At 43.0% G+C, this 23,465-nt stretch overlaps 1 protein-coding gene across 2 annotated transcripts in view; it reads left to right on the plus strand.

Annotated features, from left to right (window-relative positions):
* Positions 1-23,465, plus strand: part of JARID2 (jumonji and AT-rich interaction domain containing 2) — a 223,709-nt gene that overhangs the window by 79,309 nt on the left and 120,935 nt on the right. For both annotated transcript variants that reach the window (XM_042806804.1, XM_032987760.2), the window contains exon 2: positions 18,608-18,743. Coding sequence is in view for 1 of the 2 variants with exons in the window: in XM_032987760.2 (XP_032843651.1) it covers positions 18,608-18,743 (136 nt within the window). In the remaining variant the exon portion in view is untranslated. The remainder of the gene's footprint in view (positions 1-18,607; positions 18,744-23,465) is intronic.

The raw sequence follows: 23,465 nt of genomic DNA on the forward strand, positions 1-23,465 counted from the left end.
GATTTATTACAGAACCTGATTGTGGTGCCATCTGCATCATAGATGGTGCTGTGTCCTTGACTGCTTACCCTGGACCAACCATATGTATCTCTGCAAAGCAAAGCAAAGGGGTGATTTCAGCGGAGGTAGGCAAGCACACGTTAGCTTCCGGAAAGTACACGTAAAAATGATTAAATTGTGGGTGAAACTGGACACGGCGTTCAGCAGTGGCTTACCGTACGCGATGTCGTAATATTACCTTGAAGTCTGTGAACGCTTCATTTGTTACACTTCGTTCTGCACGCTCAGGTGTATGCCTTGGGTTTCCCAGTGCTGTGCTGGCCTGTCACCCAGCCTTGCTCCTTTGCACTTCCCCGCTCCACAGCTCTCCCCTTACAGCGCACCGTGCACCAAAGGCTGGTTATTGTCCGAAGGTAAAAATTGTTTCCCAGGTTGGTGTTTTGCCTAAGCCAAAGTCTCTCGTCAGCCTTCTCTCATTGCCAAATTTTTTCAGTCATATTTGTCTTAACTTCTTTTTTTGTTTGTTTTCCCCATTAGTATTTCATGTTTCTTACCTGGTTGAGGCAAAATACGTTCGTTTTGCACCAGTAACCTTTTTTGTTTGTTTTTCTCTGACCACCCCTCCTTTCTCGGTCCTTGTGGAGGTGAATTTTGGGCTTTTTCTTTTCCCTCTGCATTTTTCAAGTGCCAGTAGTTTTCAGGTCAGAAATCCATTCTGTAGCAGGATTGAGGGTTTTTATTATTAGAGGAAGCAGGTTTTTTTCTGGGGGTCTTCCCTGATTGCCATCCCTGGCAAAAAGTTACAGGGCAGAGGCAGTGAAAAAAAGGAGCAAAGGGAACAACAAACTTCATGGTTTATGCCTTTTTGTCCTCATTTTCATTGCCTTGATCTTATGTGTATACTTTTGGTTGTGGATCCAAGTTTTTACCCAATGAGATTTGCTTTAAAATGCACTAGGTTGTTTAACAGTTTAGTTCACAGCATTTTGATTTTTCTTCTTTTTCATCTACATTTCAAAATGTTTCCCATCTGTAAATCACTTTGTACTTCTGCATACTTTTGGCACCATACCTTTTTGGTGAGGTAGCTGGAGCAAAAGGATCTCTAACCTAGGAGGTAAATATTTTCTCTTCCTTTTTCACACTTGAATGTCCCAGCTTTATTCTTGCACATTTTTTTCCCCCCTGCTATTCAAGACTGGCCATAGAAGGTAAACACTGGGGGAGCTAAATGAGATTACAGCATCACTTTGGTAACCTTTCTTAGTGAATGGGCAGTTGATCTGCCCATAATGCAAAGCACTTAATGTATTGAAGCATCTAAGAAAGCAAGCTACTAGTTCACCACTCAGAGTTCAATTCCCGGATAATAACATTTATTTATAGAGAATAAAGAGTTAGTTCTGCGATGGCAAAGTAGATATTGTCACTCAAAGCACGGTCTTTTTATTAACCTCAGATTTATATGGTTAAGTAATTGTTGTATTAGTAGCATTTCTTGAGTGGTAAGGAGGAAAAAAAAATAAGACAGATGTCTGTGAACAACATGCTGCTTGTTTATTTATCTGGAGTAGGCTGGGGCTAGTAAATTGGCCCACTGTCACAGGGCTGTGAGTGATAGCGAGCTTGAGCTCAGCAGCCTGAAGCTTGAGACGCTGCAACTCGTGGGCAATACGTGTCATGTATTTCTTTGTCTGTATGTCTGTCTGTCCTTTTCTGTGCATAGCAAAAGGTAGGGGAAAGACTCGTGCAAAAGTGCCACGTACTGAATTTTGGTTTTCTTGAATAAGCCGGCTGACAAAAATTATTGCTCTATGCTATTTGTTTATGGGTGTCTTTGACTTTCTGTGGAAGCAGGACATATTTCTCCAGAACACAAATGCACATATATTTAATGAATGCATAGCTTGGGAGTAATACTTACAGAGTGCTTGGATGTACTTTTTTTCTTAGTATGATACTGTTCAGATTTTGAAACGAAGGAAAATTCTGCTAATATTTCCATTTCTACTTTGTTCTTCCAATTTCCATAACATTTTAAATTAGAAATGTCATAAATTTGGTACGAGGCTACAAGCTTGTTACAAAATAAGACAGGAGGATATTCGTGAAAGGAAAAATATTTAATCTATCCTCTTCATGGCCATTTTCTTAAACCCGAAGTAAATATCGTGAAATTGAGTGAATTTCTATTAAGCAGGCTCTTCTGCTTTCACGTCACGTACAGAACAGACAATTGATGGCATATTTCCAGCTGGCAGAGCTGTCGAAAGGTAGCATGCGACTTCAACTCCATTTTTTTTTTTTCCCTTTTCAACATATGATTGTGCAAGTCTAACTAAATTCATCAGAGAGTAAATATTCATTCAGTATGTAAAATAAAGAATAAATCTGCGAGTTGGATTCAGTGAGTAAACAGATTATCACACTACAGGGTTTTCTTCAATACAGCGAGTGCTTTAGACGCACAGATTCTTCAAGCCTGATGTGATGATCAACTTGGTATCAACTGTTGGAGTCGATACGGAGTCCCTTAAGTCTCCTTTTTGCTTTTTAGGGTTTTCTGGGGGGAAGAAGGGAGGGGCAGGAAAAAGGGCTTTGCACAGCGCGTGTTTCCTAATGCGCGTGTGGAAAAACAGCCCATTTAAATCTGTCATCTTTTTCAGAAATAGTGAAAAACTTCACTGTGATTTGGTGGCTGTTATTTTTTTCCACATAAGGTATTCTATCTGGGGCCAATAATGGTGTTTGCATTTGCTGCTGGTTGCATCTTGATCATGTTCTCTCAAGCATTAGCTGCTTGTCCAAGCATTAGCAGCTTCTCCTGGCCTTTCCCTTCTAAAATAGTGGGAGGTGATAATCTGGCCCAAATAAACGAGTGACAAACTCCGCTTGCCTCCATGTCGAAGGGGTGGATGAAATCCTGCCTCTCCACTCTGGAAATAGCTCTGGTACCCCTGGGGTTATTGTGCTGCCTGGGTACATTGTAGAATCCCAGGAGCGTTTCAGAGGGCTAAAGCAGATTGCAGCAGTGCTGTGGATGTGTAAGGTCTGTCAGCACCACTGGCTTCCCAGATTTTGAGCAGAGACTTACTATAAGATTCCGTGTTGGGTGTGTATAGCTCTTGGTGTGGACCATGCTGGTTGTGGGATATTTTAAGAGCAAGGTGCATTTCTCCACTGCTTTCCCTGTGAACGTTGTTGCCTAGTGAAAAGAGTTAACATCAACCCAAAACAAGCCTTGTGACTGCTTGTGGTTTAGTTTAGTCACACACCAGAGACGAAAAATCATTGAGTTGCTCTTTCCTGACATGTACTCCTTGAATGGAGTTGGTGTAAATTTAGTCAGTTCACTTTGTTGAGTATCGAGAGCAGTGTGATATGTAAATAAAGCTTTATCAGAGGAGATAGATTTAAAATTCCACAGTTGGTGAGGAAGTGTTAGCAGTATAATATAATACAAATATTTACACAGTAACTTCTAAGTCTTCAATAAGTGCTTAATATTTGAAATATGTGTTGTGAAAACATTGACTGATTAAGCCGTACCATTGCTGCTACATCTGTATGCAGCAGCTTGCAACAGCTAGGACGCAGGAGTCATGGAGAGGAGTAGGTCACCTAGCAATGCAAAGGCATTTAAACAAGTGACACCATTTTTTTTTTTCCCTAAATTTAATTAGGATTCAGCATGATCTGTTCTCCCTAGCATACGTAGCTCCATCCCCGCGTCCTGTTGGAGCCGCCGCTCTCAGAAGCTGTTGTGTTTGTGTAACATCACCGGACATAACCATGTGCCCAGTACATCTAAGACCGTTCCAGTAGCAAAATCGAGCCACCAAGTTTGTGCCTGCCCCCAACAGGGAGTGTAATCATCACTAGCCTGAGCCTGTCCCTCCTCCTTGTATCTGTCAGGGAGATTGGATAAGGAATTGCAGTGGACTGTAATGATGGACGGTTAATCTTTTGCCTGTACACAGCATCACAGGACTGGTTCTGGGCTCTGGCCAGTCCGCTCGTTTTGCTGGGAGTGGAGGCTGGCAGCCCAGGAGATGCTCTCTTTGGGTGGGTGCATCGGCCTTGCCCGGTCCATCATTGCATTCCGCCTCCAGTTCCAGTATTACTCGTGAGTGAGCTCACAAAAGAGTAAAATCGATAGACTGCAAATTAAAATAAACAGAAACACAGCTCCTAAACTTGCCTGAATGATCTTCTGCTGCCACCTCATTTGCCAAGAGACTGCAAGAGCTGATCCACACCTAAAAATGTACTGCTGCTCTTTAATCCAGTCTCTGGGATTGTCTCTCTCTCTTTTTTTTTTTTTTTGTCCTTTTTTCTTCCTTTTTTCTGGCTACCCTGTTTCACCTTCTGCAAGTGCACAGTAACACCAAAAAGCAGGGTGGTTTGGTGTGTGCTTGAAGTGTGAGGATCAGGTTGAGTTTATTGTAGGTGGGGAGGGTATGGTTAGCCCTTCAAATCACAGACTTGATTGCAGTCTGCCTTTAGAACCATTACTTCACTTTGGCATTGCTTGACATTATGCTAGATATGATTTAGCCAGTTCCTGGAATGTTTTGGCATAAACCTGTTGCTGATAAGGTGTGCTCTGCCAAGACCCACGTGACAATTTCATTTCACTAAAACTGTCCTTTTCCACAGAGAAGCTAACAGACGGTTTCCATCCAGCCCACAGCCTTTTCCCTAGAGAGGGGTGAAATGATGTGGCTGGTCATGCAGGAAACCCAGCCCGAATAATGAAATGCCGCCTCTTTTCCTACTGCAGGCTAGTGCAAACAGCCAGCACCTGACACTAACGATGCGTGGGGAAGCGTCTATCAGCCCGTGCTTCTGCCCACTTGCTGGGCAGCTGCTGCGCTGCCTGGCTCAGGCCCTGGTCAGGCTGGGGGTAGGCACTGGTGTGTGGGGTGGAGGGGCCTGGAGAGATGCCCCGAAATCCTGACTTGGCGTTTGCTCCTGCTGCGGTTGCAGGAGGTTTTCACGTCTGTCAGTCACGCGGGTAACGCACAAAGCGAGGTTTTGCAAGAGGAAGGTGGAAGCAGCACGCGATTTCATCAGGAACCGGTGTCGGGGCTCTTGCTTGGGATGGTTTAGCAGGCGAGCGACGTGCTGTGAAGCTCACTGGCAAAGGTCTGCCTCCAAGGTAAGGCTGCAATGCCTGCCCATCCCGGAGACATGAAAAGAAGGATTGCAGTGGCCTCCTCTTGATGCGAGTGAAGAGTGGTTGGGGTTTGCAGAGAGATGATGCAATTCTCGTACTGCTCATGATGTTTTTGCGAGGCTAAGAGCAAATAATCTTGAAATGAGCTGGCAGTTTTATGATTGGTTTTTATGAGCTTTTATGATGTTTATAATCTGACATTGAACTCACAGTTTAAGAGGTGAAAGGTTTAAAGGAACACAGTAGCAAAGGCGTACCACTAAATTTCTTCTGGGTGTAATTCTAACGTACATCTTAGATGCTCCCCTGACGTGGTGGGTTTACTAAAGTATGGGTGATGCTGTTCACAGTGTGTCACTGAGTAAAACTGACTCCATCCTTATCACATGTTCAACAAAGGGAAGAATTGAACAGAAAATGTGATTTTGCCTTCTCTAAGGAAAGGCATGGACTTGGAGGCAACTGCCTAGGTCCCAAAATGCAGTCTTTGCATTTCCATTTAAATCCCAGCCACAGAAATACTGTACATTATCCATGCCTGCTTGTTTTGTTGTGTGTTTTTCTGATACCAGTAGAAATCTGAAGTCCCTTGTAGTCTTTAAACTGGAATTCTTAAATTATGGTTTTTCCCCCGTGGTACTTTTGGAGAAAATGAATAATCTTGTCTTGCGATTCCACATCTGCTTCTTTTGATGGATGTGTGCTTCAGAGGTCCTGCTTGCAGATGTTTGCATATGTGTACCACACAAGCCTGTTCTTACTTGAACTAGCCATTTCTGTTTTCCTGTGTTATCTCATACCGCTTTTCGAGCTCGGTGAGCAGCAGGTTTGCTGCTGGCTAGCTTTTTGAGGTTTCTGTTATGCAGAGTGCTGTATTTGTCTCCCAGTTCTTTGATTTGTAATGTTTTGCCTTTGATTTGCTGCAGAAGGCATAAACAAGCCTGTCAAAAGCCTTGTTTAGTGTGCAGATTCTGTGGGGGTGGCTGGCAGCCTCAGACCCTAAAATAGATCTAGCAATGAACTGAACGGCTTAAAACCCTGTGAATTTAATTTGATCCTTCTTGTTGCTTTAAATATTGGGACTGAATGAGGATTTCTCTAACAGAACAGAAGGTGAACATGTTGGTATGTGACAGTAATAGAAGAAGGGTCCAGACCTGCTGTCATTGAGATGCTCTTCTGCAATCAGGGGCTGGGCTTGGCCGCTGGGTAGCAGCCTGTCTGCTGTAACTCACCATACCTGGGGTGGGGAGTGCTGTATCCTCTCATTTTTTTACAATGTCCACGGAGGGGCGGGGGGTGTGTGTGTGTGTTCTGAAATGCTTCTCTGGATCCTGTTGTGGGACACTCATGTAGGAAAACCTAAAGTAGTCTCTCATGATTTTAGCATCTGTTTTATGCAAGCTTTGCAAAGGAAGAAAGAAGGAGCTGCAGAATCACCCAGGGGTTTTTTTTTTCTTTCTTTACCTTTTTTTTTTTTTTTTAATTATTTTTTCCCCTTTTCCATGTAGCACCATGCAGTTTGTAATATCATATCTGGGGTTTTCAGTTGTGGTGGTGTGAAGGTAACAATGATTTGGCTTCGACGTGCCATAACAGCTGCAGAATTCATTGGAGCTTAGAAGCCTGTGAGTTATAGCTGTGATGCCATTTACAGCTTTTATGGAAGAGCTCTTAAATTTGTGAAACGTGTTACTTTTTGAAGTGCATTATATTTGTAATTTGAATTCTCTGAAATCCTGTCTGAGAAAAAAAATGGCTTTGAAAATCCCCCTCTGCCTGCTAAAAACATGGGGAACTCTGACCAGGTGGGGAAGCAAGTCTCTTAAATTGAGTGATAGAACACATAGATGGATTTGTAAGTGCTAAAATGTCAATTAGTGCACTTAAAAGCTTAATGGTTGTCTTTGATGTGCTTCTAATATCTTCAGTAAAGTTTGAATGTTGCCATTGATCAGGGAGTGGAGGAGGGATGAGGGAATTGAGCTCTAACCCAGACGGTTCTCCTGGAGTGGGGGGGGGCTTGTTCTCTGCAGACCTCCAGTTGCAGGAGCTGTGGACCCCTGGCACCGCCTGCCCAGAAACCCACAAAAGCCAGGGGAAAGTTATTTTGCCAGTATTTTGGAAGTTCTCATGCAAGCCTGTTGTTTGTTTTTGGTGGTTTGTTTTTTTTTTTTTTTTTTTTTTTTTTTAAAAAAAAGGAAAATATCATGGAAAGGTGGAAACTTGATTATGTTTTTTCCTTATCAGTTTAACACAGATCCGGTTGTTGTGAAATACCTGTGTGTTAAAAAAAAAAATCATTTTGTGCAATTAGGAAAGACTGCTATCTCCATAAGAAATAACTCTTTCCACACGCTACCACCACCAGCCCACCCCCCCCACCCCCCACCCCCAATCCTCCGAGCTGGCCATTATCTTCTTAATTTAACCATTCAGGGGAGATACAGTGCAGCTTCACAAATCAGGCCAGAACTTAGAGTTGCCAGTAGCTGTTTGCTCTTCCTCCTCCCTCACGTTTTAAATCGCAGGAAGAACTGAAGCTTGCATGTGGCAGAGCAGTGCTTCAGCCTTGCTCTGTCTGAAATTCTTGACTTTAATATCCTGAGCAATCTTCTGCAACTTCAAATTATTTGCTTCCCTGTGCTACTAAAATACCATCATTTGTTTGCTGGATAGCAGTTTGGAAGTCAAATACATTTTAATACTGAAGAGTGAGCTTGGTAAAGCTTTGGAGCATAGGTTTTCACTGATTACGTAGCTTATCTTTGTGCAGAAAATGTGCTGATGTAAGTAAACTGACCTGAAAATACATTTAGAGTAGCTTTACAGTCTCCTCATATGTCTTCTTTAATTGGCTTACAAGTGAAGAGCACATGTTTAGTTTACTTCTCCCAGCTTCAATGGATAGTTTGCTCCCCCAGCTTTAAAGGATATTCTGCCAGTCAGGAATGTAAACAAAGATGAAAAATGTCTGATAAAAATCTCACTTTCTGGGTAGTACATCAAGCAAAATCAACACGTCGTGCTCTTAGCACAGTATCAGCATGTCCATCCCAGGAGCCTGTGTCCATACAACTGATTTAGTTCCCCATCCGGTTCAGTAAAATTGATTTAGGCCCCAATATCCTGAGATTTCCCAGCAATAGGTTCAGCACGTTTGGCTCTGTTACTACCCCTCCTGGGTTTAAAGATTGACAGGATGGGTTGGTGTTTCTTTGGTTGCCTTTTTTTTTTTTTTAAAAATCTTCTTTTAAACCTGGTGATTGCCTGAATGAGGGGCATCCCGTAGACTGACATGAAATAAGAGGAAACCGAGTTAAGCATTTCCAAGCTAAGGCAAGGGACTTCTTGCATCACCTGGACCTGCTTTGGGTCAGATTTATGCAAACTTGCAGGTCTGTCACTGTGCAAGTTACCCCAGGGTTTGCCATTCCCTGGCTTCGGCAATGCCGCTCGCCCCGCTGCTGGCCACGGCCCTCTTGCAGGGCTCTGACGGTGGAGCTGCTCATGTAAGTGTGCTCTACTGCAGTGCCATCAAAGTGAATCAGATGAGCTAAGACCTCCTGCCTCATCTCTTTAAACCAGCCTAACCCATTCATACTGCCAAGGTTTAAATGGGGGTGAGTGAACTGCTCTGCTTGGTGCAGGGTCGTCCAGGTGGGATATGGTGACTTTCCCGTATCTCCAAGGGGACCTCCCTCCCCAGCCTCAAGCCTGTGAAAGCATCACGTTTCTGATGGGCGCGCCTATATTAAATAACGTAGCTAAACTACATAGGCTTTGGGCTAGTGTATTTATTTCACTGAGGGAACACTGTAAATTGCATATTGGCAGATGCACTTTTTTGCCAGTATATATTACTATACTCCTAGAAAGCAGATAGATCAGCAGATCTTTTCCGATTATAGGCAAGGCTTCCTCATCCAGGTACCAAAGTCCTACCAAAGAAATGACGGAAGCCCTGGCCTCCTGTTTTACTTGAGAGGATAGATGCTAAACACATCAACAGTACTCCAGCTTCTTGAAAATATTGATACCACTGACCTTTCAAACGCTGTGAGATGCCAAAAAATTAGATCTCTTTAAATTGCTGTAGAAATGCTGAAGGCAAATTTATAACACACCAGTTTTGTCTTTCTCTCTTCCTACTACCTTGACATTATTTTGGCATGCAAAAGTGGCTAGTATTTTTCAAGTAAAAGGATCAGGCTTTCTGTTTGAGGGTGAGAAAAGGTCTTAAGATAATTAGTAATATGCAGCAGGATTGGATTAGCTATATTAAACTCCACATCTCTAGGTCTTATTATCAGACATTTAAACTGCAGGAAACGCTTTTTATTGGACCGTATTCGCATGGTTTTATACTGAAGCTTGAACACCTTATAAAAATATGAACTGAATCAAAATTAAATTACTTAGTATATATTTGAATTTAATTATCTTGAGGTGCTGAATACTCTTTGTGCATACTGGGGTTTATGTGTCTATCTGAAGTGTACTTAGTGGAGAGTTTTAATGAGAAGTGGAGACAGTAAGAATATTTGGAATGTGAAATTTATAAATGGCAGTGATTTTCAGCTAGGAGTGCAGAGGTTTTTTGGAGCTCACTACCATTTCTTGCTTCTCTTTTTCCCTCTTCTTAATAAGCTACTTTTATGTTCAAATTAATACCAGATCCTGAAAAAGAAAAAATCCTGCTGTGGCTCTCGGTCTTCTGCAGTGTGATCAGAGTTGTCAGATCCACAGCTGCAGGAGACTTTTTACCTTTGTGTGTTTAATGGCTCGTACTACGCTGTTCTTTGATGGTACCATTTAACTGTAAAAGTGCAGGGCTGTGGATGGCACAGGACATGTGGATGCCTTGACTACTGTCTCAGATGTCGGACATGCCAAGACTCAAAGAGCTGATTTGGCAGCTGCCCAGCAGATTTTTATAAAGGCTCAGTTGGTGGCCAGAAACCCAGGCTGTCAGAGTTGTGTTATGCAATAAATTGTTTTTCAGCAGAAGTTTCTAATCCAATTTCAGCTGTAGTTTTTTAGTAGTCTGTAATCAAAGATAAGTATACATTATTTCATGGTGTATCAGAGAAGTAAAGATGTGCAGCATGAGTGTCCCCCGTCAGGTAGGTTGGTTTGACATTTAAGAAGAATTTGGACCTGTTCACCTACATGGGAAATTACGCTTAAATTATTTTGGTTTCTGCCCAAGCAGCACGTCTCTGTATGCAGCATACCCTTTCAAAGATAATTCAATGTGTATTTTAGATGTTCCCTTTTTTGAAGAGCACAACAAATAAGCAACCTATTTATCAAGTTGGAGCTTTTGCTCAGACATAAATTGGCTACAGAGGACAGTCGAACACAAGATTGTACCTTGTCAAGTGGTGACCTACCTGAAATGTTGCAGGCCCTGTCCCTCTAACAGATATACCACCCTGCCCACCTCCCTATACATTTCCCTTTTACTCCCCTAAAGTAAATAATTAGTTGTGGAAAAAAACGAAGTTATGGTTCATCTAAATGCAATGAGATATTTGAGGTTTACAATAGTTGCATTACGGCAAAGCAAGTTTAATTTCCTGAATACTGTCTGCACTGTCCTCTGTTCCTTATGGTGTGACCATCATGGTTTGGTGTCACAGTGGGATTGCATCCCTCCAAGCGTGGGTGGCTGCCAAAAGGCACAATTCTGCCTTTCTCTCTGCCCCAGCAGCAGCTCCCATATGGCCACATGGTTAGTAATAAGGGAGCTGATCTGGCTGAAAATGATAATTTTTCCTGTCTTGGGGTGAGATTTGGACTCTTTTCTGCAACTAAGCTGGTCAAATGGCTGCATAAGGGCGGGGTTGGGCAGGTGCATCCCATGTGGTGGCAGGTGAATTCACTTAAGCCGCTTATGAAAACAGGTCCCCCAGTATGAATAATTATCTTGTACCTTCACACCTCTTTCTTCCAGCACTCTGCTACCCTCAGCCCTTTGTGGCTTGCTTCTGCATGCTGCTGGTTCTCATCAGAGCACACAACTCTGGCGCTTGGTTGCAAAATGGTTGATTAGATTCCTGGTCTGGCCTAAGAAAAGTGTAGCTGTTGGAGTCACTGCTATCAGCGAGAGGTGGTTTGAGTTGAAGTCCTGCTGTAAATTGATAAATTAGGAAACTTTAGACCTGACTTTACACTGAGTTTGTTTGGGTTTAGCCTTTTTTTAAAAAAGTGTTTATCTTGGCAGACCAACGCGGGAAACAGTTGATGTCTTGTAAGCTTTCACTAGTTTCATATTGAGTAGTAGTTTTCTAGAGGTTCAGAAACATCGCTGATGCCTCTGAGTTTGTGTAAAAGAAACAATTAAAACAGAAACCCACTGTTTTAAAATATTTCATTATTAGGCCTAAGATAATGTTAGGAATTAATTTTTTATGCCTCCATTCTGGCAGCCTGTATGAAGATGCTAGCAACTGCTGTTTGGAAATTTTGATGGTAACTCCTCTACCCTAATGTATTTTTGCAAGAGTAGGCTGAAGCTCATTGGGCTCAAAAGTGCCTGAGGCCTTTAGTGACCCAAAAACCAGAGCGTTTCTCCCATGCTGCTCTCAGAATTTGGTCTGAAAGGAGGAAAGGCAATCCCTGGTGCAGCAGGAGGCAGTGAACGAGCTCAAACCAACGGGAGATTGCAAGGGATGAAAGCTGCAGAAGTGTTAAAACAGGAAGAAGAGAGATTTTTATTTTCCTCCATAATTTTTTTGCTGTTTTAACATTGGTTCTGCTAGTCAGGAGCTGCGATGTAATGTGAGTTCTTTGGTTAAGTTTTCTGGAAGTACGAGGGAAAAAGTTGCTGTAATTACCACATACACTTAAATGCTATAACAAAACCATTAATAAAGAAAATTTCCCCTTTCTTCATGTTAGTTAGCACATTTTTAAAACATGACCTATTTTCCTAAACTAGACAGAACAGATTACATTTTCCAGAAGGCATGAGTCATTGTACTATAAAGTCTCCAAGCCGTATCAATCTTCATCAACTTAAGCCATTCATGAGGTTTTATTTTTTCTCACTGAATATAAGCAGTTTGTTTTAAATTAGAAGATGCTACATCCTCTCTGGATAGTTAAACTTGATTAAAAGGTTAAATATTAAATAAGTGTGAACTGTATTCTGAGAGGAGAAGGGAGTGGAGGGACCTTGATAGTAAGCAAAAGACTGCAGGGATATTACTGTGGGTATATATGGGTATATCTAGTTTGCATGATGCTCTGCTTGGTTGTAAGAAGTCCAAGCAGCATGATAGCTGCCAGAAGGAGCCAAAAAATCTTTATTTATGTAGCTTCAGTTGAATATATTAGAGTCTGGTTTCAAATCGTGGCAGTTCAAACTTTTGCTAGGAGCTTCTGCTGAGAGGAACTTCTGCCGTCTGGCCGTGGAACAGCCCGTTTGCTCCTGCAAGTTATGTAGAGAGGGCGTTTGCACCGATGGGCCAACAGTGGGATTTTCCCCTGAGTACGATGTGCGTTCAGGGTGGTGAGAAGGTCGAGGGGACCTTGTGATACAATGGAGACCTCTGCTAACGCAATGGGGGAAGTGCGTGTGTTGATATAGTAGTAAGACTTTGCACTTTCTCATGAGATTCCTGCTGTGCCATACACATACCGAGGAGGTGGGCTGTGTGCTAATTGCACTTAGCAGTGGTAACTCACCCAAGACTGCACAGATCATCTCTTTCAGATTTGGAAGGTGTATCTAGGTTTTCCACCAATTTCTTTTACGTCTGGCTTTTAGAGTAAAACAGGTATAACTGTTTTCCATTGATAATACACAGCCAAAAGGCAAAAATCTGTTGCAGGTCTTGAATCTAGTAAACAAACATTTCCATTTTGGTCCTTCAGCTGAAAAGTAATTTATATGATCTCTGAAAATGTGTTGTCTGTTTTTCATGCAAAAGACAGATTTTTGTTTTGTTGCTAACTAAACACAGGAAAAAAAAACACCCTTTGAAATAGTTCTCCTTCAAAAATATCCTTGAGGAAAGGGTAGAAGCTTGTGGTTTATTTTTCCCATTGCTTCAAAATGACCTTCTTACATCTGCGGGAAAGACTCTCTGGGGGCTATTGAACCATGAAAGCATATTCATTTAGGGCATTGGGTGCCACAGTGATTTTAACTGAGCGTTGGCTGCAGCGCTGGAAAAAGAAAAAAGAGGGGGTTTGTGTTTTGTTGTTTTGCTTTCTGCAACCTGGCATGAAGAATGGGGTCAGGAGATGCGTGCTTGGGAAAGACCCAAAGAGAGAGCTGGAAACACGCCAGCCACACTGAGTCATAACACACATGCTTATAAGTATCTTTGTACCTTACAGAGTCCTGGCTTTTCAAATAAAACCATCAATGCTGTTAAAGTATTTACATAAAAGTAAAACAAATAGAATGGAGTGCTGCATGCATTCTGCCTTGTTCCAGCTCTGTTTTACCCCATGAACTGTGACTCCTGTTTGCTTAAGGCAAGGCTGGGCCAGGCTGAAGTATGCCGTATCTGGCGATGAATGAACGGAGAAGCTCGAGTCATGCGTACACATATGCTTCTGCTGCTTCTCCTCGTGGAGCGAAGCATTGTGCAGCAGCCCCCACTATCTCCGACTGACGTTTCAGCTGTTCAGGAGGCGGCGTGAAGCCTCTCACTTCTGCCTGCTTTGCTTTTTTCTTGCTTTTGAGGATTTGGGTAGAACTTGAGAAATAGGAAGGCTTTGTGCAGGCCACGTGTGCAGGTTAGGCAGCAGAACTGCATCAAACAAGCACCTAAGCTGCAGGTGAATGGTGAAAGGTACAGGTGGTGTATCTTTGATTTCATTGTGAGTACATACACATTATATATTGATATGCGTTGATTAAAGATATATATATACTTATATTTATATATGTATTATGCATTAATATGTATATATTCTAGTTTGCATATGCATATTAATAAATTTGTATTGCATATTTAATGTATTATATACATTTAATATGCACATAGCAAAACCACACCCCCCCCATGTTTGTATGTGTGTGTGTATATAGATATTACTTTTATTTTTTTCCCCTTCCCAAATTAGCAGTACATGGCAGTACCCTGCTTCACTTTTCTACGAACTTCACCTCTACAAATGTAGAGCTGAAAGCAAGCAGCCAGCCACATAGCACAAAAGAGAGCTGCTCTGCTCTCCATGAGGTAGCATCCTGTGCAGGGACATACTGTGTAGGTGAACGGAGGTTGTGCTACTCATCCTCGTCCCCTTGTATTGAACTTGCTGAACTGTTGTTTGGCTGCCCTGGTAGCCAAAGTTTATAAATGTGTGGTTCCCCGAAACTGCGTAACAAAGAAGGTGGAGTGATTAATTTTTTTTTTTTAGTAGTTTAAAGGAAATGATGCAGTTCTGTTTCTTAATTCTCCCCCAGGGCTTCCCTGGTTGTTTGCGTCTGTTACTTTTTTTACTCAGTTTATAAGATAATCTTCTTGTCAGACTGGGAGGCAGAAGTCATCTCTGCTGACCTGCTAGTGAAGACTATGGGCTTGTGGTGATGAACCTACAGTTGATGTTATTCAGTCCTTTTTTCAGTCTAAGTCAATAATGGACGATGCATTAGTTCTCTGTAAGTCGTTTCAGTGGCTAATTACTTGCACCGTTGCAGAAATTGTTCCTCAAATCTGTCTTAACATTTTTCTGAATTCCAGTTCCAGCTGTTGAATGATATTATACGTGTCTCTGCCAGCCTTGAGAGCCATCTATTATCGAATTTCTACTCCCTGTGGAACTCTTTAAAGGCAGCGATCAAGTCGGTCCCTTTAAGGATTTGGGGTTTCTTTGTTTTGTTTTTGAGAAGTGACATAGATTAAATTCCTCCAGGCTTTCACTTGAGGATATTTCTAAACGGCTCTGGGTGTGTGTATGTTGTTTTGCTGAAGTGAGATAACTCCTGCAGTTGTTGGCGGTGTGAGCGCCGAGCGGGGCGCACGGCGGCTCTCCCTCCACTGGCGTGACGAGGCAGAGACGATCTGACCCATGTAATTATGGTTAAATGTGTCAGGAGCTGGCGCTGCGTTGCCGGCGGAGCAGCAGCTCAGCTGGGCTCTGAGTCAGCTGCTCTCTGGGTTGCGGCTGGTTTTGTGCCGCAGGCTCAGGGGAAGATGCCATCGACAGTTGTGAAACCTTTTTATTGCTCCTGCATACCGAGCTGCGTGAATGCGGGTGATGGCAAAGCCCCTTGCTTTGCTGACCTTGGATAACACGGTGTTGGGGAACTTGAGGGCCTTTTTCAAGCTGAGTGATGGGTGCGGGGAAAGCCCACGGGCAGAGCAGCGTAGGCAGGACAGCGGCTGCAGCCTCAGCACAACCCGGCTGGTGGGAGCTCTGGTGCAGAGAGACTTCCCCCACGTGCGGTACTGTTGACAGCGCCGCTGTTACAGAGCAGGAGCCAAGCCAATATGGTTCATCTCAATTGAGCGTGGTGTGCAGTGTTACTGCCTTGCTTCAGGGGTCGCTGAGGGAGGTCCTTGTCCCTGCCTCCTGGGACCCGTCTCTTCGCTGGTGGCGCTATGGCCCACGCAGCCCCCCGGGCCGGGCTGGTGGGAAGATTTGCGGCAGGGCTGGAGCCTCCAGCTGCCACCGGGAAGATACCTCAGCGGCCTCGTCCCTCAGAAAATAGGGTGCCGGCTTGCGCGCCGTCCTTTCGCGTGACCAGCACCTTGTCTAGGGAGAGGGAGATGACTTCAGGCCGTTGACAGAAGGACTCTGAGAGGGGGGGCCTCAACCAGAGGCCTCTGGTGCGTGGTGATCATCCCCTTCCCTCCTGGGGGAAGGACGGTGACCGGCATGTCCCAGGGCATGGGCTGTACCTGCCAGCGGTCGCTCACCCGCTCCAGTCGGTCGCTTGGTTGGCACGCGCCGACGTAAAGATCAGTCCTGTCAGCAGGTTTCACCCTGCCGCCACTGAAAGGGGGAGCACTGCCGTGCGCTCCTTGCAGGGAGCTGTTGTGACAAAGTGGGTTTAAGTGGGATTCATTTCTTCGGGGTTTTGTTTTGGGTTGTTTGGTTGGTTGGTTGGTTGGTTTTGTTGGTTGTTGTTTGGTTGGTTTTGTTTGGTTTTTTTTGTTGGTTTTTTTTTTTTTTTGTGTGTGTGTTTTTTTTTTTTTTTTCTGTGTGTGTGTGGGGTTTTTTTTTTGGTTGGTTGGTGGGTTTTTTCTTTTTCCTCTTCATTTTTAGCAGGGATCAAAGGGCTGGTGGAATCAGGAACCAGTGGGTGTTTTCATGAAACTTTCAGCTCCTGGGGGACTGCAGGGTCTGGTGGAGGGAGGGCTGTGTTTGTGGTTCAGGACGGGCCTGATGTTTGACAGGAGAGGGGCCAAGGAAAGCAGCATGTCTCTGAAGACACCTTACGTTGACTCTGCTGAACTGTTGAATGTGTTTTGTGTATGCCTTGCTTAAAGTATATAAAAACCCAAGGTGATTATTTTGTTGCCTCTTGTTGGGGTTTCTGTGTAACTCCTCTAGGCTTCAGAGTCAGGAGCAATGTGCCTGGCCAAGAGGGCTCTTCATCCTTTCTTGCGTTTGCTGCCCCTTATATTAGGGATTTGTACAAGTGCCAGCAAAGGGAGCGAGCGGTGGCTGCAGGCCTGTGTCTGTAACACAGACAGGTGCTGGAGGTGCTTATGACTGTTACCCAACAAGGCGCGATTCCCTGGAGAATTTAATAAGTAGTTTCTGTGAAAACAGAAATGCGTGATGTCCTGCCAGGCCCTTGTCACTGGTAATGTAAATGGGGCATTTTTGGGCAAGCTTTGTTAAAATCGTGCAGGCTGCAACCCTCTCGTGTTTAGTGTCGCTTCTGGTTAGGGCTGAAGTTACATTGGCAGCAAAATGGTAAGCTGGAGTTGTTTGTGTAAACCTGTTGACAAAATAACTGGATGTACTAGTCCTTTTAAAATGCTTGACTGGAGATTTTTTTTTTTTTTTTCTCCAGTTGCTGTGGGTGTTAGGTTACAAAGTTTGCTTTTTTGGCCCAGAGCTGCCTGTGCTCTAAAGCTCCCTGGGCACAGCTCAGCCTTCTTCAAAGCACAGTAGCTTTTCCCTCGCGTGAAATGCACATCTCACTGCCAAAATGCTGGCTGCTTTCACTGCACTCACTGTGTTGTTTCCCACCCCCCACCCCCCCCCCCCCCCCCCCCCCCTTTTTTTTTTTTTCCCCCAAGTAATTTGTCATACAATTTTTTTCTTTTTTTGGGGAGATGGGGGAATATTTTTGATCATCACAGTTCAGCAGCTGAATGCCAGTATCTCACTAGAGGAGGAAAGAAAAAACGATCAATGATCATCCTGAATTATGCTTCTTTTTTTTGAAGTTGATGTTGTTGGTCACTTACAGGATCATATAAACTCTCCTGTCTCCTGGTGGGGGGTCGCTAATGAGGCTTTCGGGGTTTCCAGTGCAGCGTGGCAGTATGCTGTGATACACTTACCTAAATAAGGCCTGCCTAGAAATGTTAATCTTTTTGCTTGGCAATGATGTACCCCTTGAGGAATTCAAGGACAAGAATGCTCAAATAGTGATTTTTAAAGACCCCGAGACAATTATAAGGCTTATGAAAATATGATGACTTACCTGATCTCGCTTATGTCTTTATATCAATTTGCTGACTTAATTTATTTTAATGCTAAAGGCTTTGGGGAAATGCTCTTCCAGGGAATTAATCTTTTAACTAAAGCAAGTACTAAATATGACATAAAGTAGTATTCCTTTTGACAAAATAGCATTTGTCTTCTAAAAATTAAGTAGAAAACATTATGCCCTGTGGGCCAAATTCCACTTGGCTTTAAGCTGAGATAAATTCAGAATAAATACATTGTTAGCAATGTACAACTTCATTGTAACACTGCAATTAATGCAAATCACTAAACCAGAGGAAAAAAAAGTCCTGAGTGAAGAGGCACAAACCAAGGCAAAAATGGCAACAAGAGAAGTTGGTTCACAAAATTTACTTCTTAAATTTCTGCAACATTCAATTTAGTGTGTGGCTTTTTTGTCCCCCCTCCTCTTGATTATCTGGAAGAGCACTTCCTGGCTGTGATATATTTCTATGTAAAGGATTTGTTATGAGGATTTTAACAAATAAGTTTCACCTCCTGTCTAACACCTGGTACACGGCTACTGCTGTTTGCAGGAGAAAGGATTAGAGGGACCAGTGCTCTGATTTGATGATAATAGTTAAGTTTCTGTTCTCTGTTAGAGCTGATCAAGTTTAGGTTGCATTTTGTTATACAGTATTTTTCTTCAGCTGCCTTTTTTTTTTTTTTGATTAAAAATTATCTGTGTAGCCCTAGGCTTTGGGGTTTTGCTTGTTTTGGTTTTGTTTCAGATGCATGGAACTAATGTCTCCTTTCCATTTCCGTCTTCTTTAGGATGACAGCGATGGGATTCCCTGGTCAGAGGAGAGGGTGGTGCGGAAGGTCCTTTATTTATCTCTGAAGGAGTTCAAGAACGCACAGAAGCGGCAGCACGGCGATGGCATTAGCGGGAGCCTCAAGGCAGTGAACGGTGAGCTGCCTCTGCAGTACTGCTGGAAGGACTCGGTCCTTTTCAATGCGGTCCTGCCGCTGAAGTGAGGAAGGAGACCAGTGCACTGCCTGGCATGCACTGTGCCCTTTTGATTTGCACAGAAGAACTTGTTTCCGAAGTGCTTAAAGCGCCCGGTTTGAACAATCCATATGTTTCGGTTTCTGGTGAAGTGGCTGAGGTGGGGATCGGGGTGGAGGACAGATGTCAGGCAGGAGGACAGGGACAGGCTGCCGTTTGGTAGGAAAGGAGGCTTCTCTGGTCAGTCTGCTCCCTGACGTGTGGACTGTGTCGACGGAAAAGGTATCCGTTTAAAGGTGATTAGCTTCAGTTATCTTGGGAAAGGACAGCTGGACAGAATTTGCCTACTCTGTCATTTACATGCAAGAAACTGGCTAACCAGCACCTGTATCTCTGGAGGGACCTCAGTCCACACTGTCTGTTGTCCAGAGGTGAAGTATCACAGGACCTACCTAAAAAGATTTAAAGGACTGAGAGGACAGAATCGCTGGGACATTGGACTCCCTTGGTGTAGCAGTTCACAGAGCAGTTGTTTAAAGGTTTTAAAAGGAAATGCAGACAAGCCTAGATGACAGGGACTTGAAAAGCGTTTAACTGTATTTATTTAATCCTTTGGCCACTTATTATCTGTTGCTCCCCCTTCCCTTACAGCTCGCTTAAAAAAGCCATGGTGTCCTGAGAGGTGAATATAAAGTGTGTCTCTTTCAGATTCACTCCCTGACTCAGGACCCATTCTTGAAAAGGCTTTGTCATGCTGGCTTGAGCCTTGAAAGTGATGACTAGCAGGATTCAGATTTCTGGGCAGGCTTAGGGTTTTCTCTTCATTCACAAGAGCTTATTTGTTTCTTTATGGAGGTTTATGGCAGTTCCTTTTAGGCATGTGCATAACTATACATGTGCTAATGCATTAAAGCAGCAGCTGGGTGCTTGCTTGGGAGGTTATTCATATTTATATGTAGCTTGTGTTTTTGACATGGTGAGTCAAATTTCACTGCATTTTCACTGAGTGTTATTGCCGACAAGGCAAAAACCTGGGGGAATGGCTGGATAACTACAGGCAACATGATAAAGTTACTGTATTGCGTAAGCAATTGCAAACTCCTTAATGTGATTAAAGAAGACCTCAGACTTCTGAGTTCAGTAATAATATCAAATACTGATCTGATGGGAAGGGGCATCTAGCTTTAGCAGCAAGCCATTAATAAGCTTGGAGGTGTACACAAAACAGTGCTGGCTTTTTTCCCCTCCAACACCTCTGCATCATTGATCTTCTGTCAAACACAATTTCTCTTGGAAAGTTTCTTATTCCATTGTGGGGGTTTTGTTTAGTCAAAGGAAAAAAGTCTAAAGGCGTGAAGCACAGTAATTGTGTGTTAGGAGGCTTTGATGGTGTGCCAGGTTACCGGATGACTGAGGTTTTTATGGTGTCTAGTTTCTCCAAAGGCAGCTTAGATGAAAAGTGAGTTGGCTGGGAATGCTGTGTCGATGCAGGTACCAGACGCAGAGTGTGCTACCGGCTTCCGCTGGCAGCGGCGCGGCTCGCGACTTCAGAGCTTGCCTCTCACAGCGAGAGCTGTAGGGTTCGGCGCTTTTTCTCCTTCACAGTAGTAGTTGATCAGTTCTTTGGGGGTTTGGTTGTTTTGTTTTGTTTTGTTTTGTTTTTTTTTTTTCCTTGTTTCTTTTCTTTTTAAACCAGAATGATATTCTGTGTTACTCCTTCTGTTTGCGAAATGATTCTTTAAATGTCCTGTTTCAGCGCTGCTCTATTTCAACATCACTGTCCAAAAGCTTCTTTTATCCACTGATATTTGGAAGAATGTTTCATTCTACAGAGAAAAAAAGATTTGCAAAAGGGAGGAGGATTGATACTGTGTGGTGACATTAAGAAAATCTATTTAAACATAAAATTTTTTCATTACATCTTTAAAAAAATGCATGCATTTTCAAATCCACAGGTCTCTGTGGACTGAGGAAAAAGCAAGTCATCCTAAGAAATTACTGAGCTATTCTGAATTTAGGAAAATGCAATATTTTAAGGGTGAGCCTTAGATCCATTATTTCATACTGTTAGAGCAAAATATATTTCCTTGCATACTCCTTTGTTCTGAGATGCAAGGCACAACCAGTGTTTCTTCTGTGTTACTCCAAAAGGTAGCATGCAGTTAAATATAGCTTTATGTGAGTGATCTCTTTATTAATATTCAGCACTCCTAGCTCTAGGAGAGGGGGGCAGGGGGAATCCAGCTGAAATAATTTGAATTCTGGCTTGATTTTTGGTTAGGGTGGCAAACATAAAGGAAAGTGTAGAGTCTGTGCTGCACAACTGTGTCGCTGTCCCTAGTGAACTCTAAAGGGTATTGCTCCTTCAGCTGCTGAAAATCGAATAGGTCACCTTCCAGTACCTGGCAAATTTAACCACTTCCAGGAATGGGAAGGAGGGGGGTCTGAGTGGGGCTCCAGCTCTCTGAGCTCCCCGCCTAATGCGTAAGTGTGAATTGGTCTCACGTACTTCAGAGAGCTCAGGGGACTGCAAGCAACCAGGTAGCAGGATTTGATCTTAGTGCCACCATCTGTAGTGCAGAGAGAGCTTCTTTGTTCTGGTTTTATAACTGTCATCCCTTAAATTTATTTATTCCTAGACTTGCAACTTGTCATTTGTTTCCATAGAAAGTACTTGCTTTTGGCAATAGAGGAAGGTAAAATATACACAAGCCCCTTGCAACTGGTGTCTTTAAGAATTTTTTATGGATTTGAAGTGGCTGAAGTTGCATAAACATGCTATAAAAGTTGCTTTGCCAGTGTTTGCCAAGCTACAACTAAACTTGTATAAAAATGACTGTCAGTGGTATTTCAGCTGGTGAGTACAGTAGTATTGTTAATGATTTGGTAGATGGACTAATGGTGCCTCTTTGACTGATAGTGCGAAAAGCAAGATCATTTTAAATGTGAGAGATGAACCCATGTAGTAAAGTTTTTGCAAGCTCTAAGATGTGCTGGTGGTGACACAGAGACAATTAACTTCCATGCCTCTCTGAATAATAAAAGAAAAATAAAATCATAAATAAATACAAATTCAAATTACTTTTAGAGATTATATGTATTATAATACCTCGGCTATCTCTGCCTTACTATTAAAGATATTTGTTATCCTGAAAACAACCCTGCCATTTTCAGTTTGTGGCTGAAACCCTGTTACTTAGGTGGTTCTGATTAAAGTAGTGGAGTTTTGTTTGGAGGTGTTGGTGTGTTTGCAAGTCTCCTTCTACCTTTTTTTATATCTCCTTTTCACCTGATAATTTTTGCTTACCTGTTTATGCTGTTAGCTGTTTTTCATCCTAACTGTTTTTCTGCTTTCTTTATCCTTATTTCTTGCCCCTCGCCCCCAGCTAGAAGGATTTCAGAGAAAGGTGAGCGGGTATATTATGGCTGTTGTATCGGTGGATATGTTGCATTGCGTATTTATGTTGACTCTAGATATTTGCAGAGTACAGAATGACACCCGACAGTATGCTTTTTTGCTACATGTTCCTCTCCAGCACGTGAGAATATGAAATCTGAAGGAGGTGCTTCTGCGGGTTGTCAAGAAACCCTAAATGGGATACTGGAACTCTGATTATGGAAACAAGGTCGTGCGCTGGAAAACCCAGAGGGACCTCTTTAGTGATTTTGATTACTGCTGCCTGTCAGTTGCATTAGGGTTTTAAGAATAGGGATTGGTGTTTGGAATAGTGATACCAATTTTCAGAGATCCGGGTCTAAAAGGAAAACTAATTCCTTTGGGAAATTGTTTTCTTCTTGTATAGCTTAGAATGTGAGATAAGGCTGTAAAAAAGGCAATGAAAGATGTAATTATTGCTTCTGTTCCATTTATGAGGATAAATCCAGTTCTCTCAAAAGCTTATATCATAAAGCAACTTTTTATGACATAAGATTTTAAATTCTATTTTTCAAAATTTGCAGTAAAGAAGAAATTTGTGATACCAAAGTGCTAGTGCTTCATAAACGGAAAAAGTGACAAAGTCTGCTTGTATGTTTGAGGTGGTTAGTTAATCTACAGAGATGACAAACCAGACGTTAGAATTATTCAAGCAGATAATGTATTTTAACCAGCTATACTTTGTCCTAGAAAGGTGTCATGGCAACTTCCAAACATGCCAGCTAGGTTAAGCTTGTGGCAAACATGATCTAGTTGGGAAATCAAATGTATGCGAGGGAATGCTTTGGTTCAAGGCAGAAGTTGGAAGCCTAGCTCAATTAGTAAATAATGGGATGTGTAAAAATATGTAATTTTGCTATTCTGAGAGATTCCACCTTACATTTAGGGTTATTAAAGCAATTTATTCATATTATGTGTGCTCTTTAAACAGAGAAGGAACGATGTCAGCACTTTGATGGAGGTGGTGGTGGTCAGTCCCCAGGCGGCTGTGGTGCCCCTTCCTCCCTTGTGCTGGTCTGCTCCTGCCCTCGGCCATTCCACACAAAAGCTAGCGTGGCTTTTGTTGGAGGTTTGCTTTTCCCAAAAACAAAATATCTCTGCACAGAGAGGCAGGAGCCTCTGAGGTAGCCCATGGTGGCACCGTGGTGCCATACCCAGCAGCAGCAGCAGCCTGCTCTGACATCTGGGTCTGCTCATCCCTTGGCTGCCGTGCTGGCTGGCCAGGCAGCAGTGCTATCTGGAAATAG

This window comes from Tyto alba, unplaced genomic scaffold, assembly GCF_018691265.1.
Source record: "Tyto alba isolate M040663 unplaced genomic scaffold, T.alba_DEE_v4.0 Super-Scaffold_48, whole genome shotgun sequence".
NCBI classification, from domain to species: domain Eukaryota; kingdom Metazoa; phylum Chordata; class Aves; order Strigiformes; family Tytonidae; genus Tyto; species Tyto alba.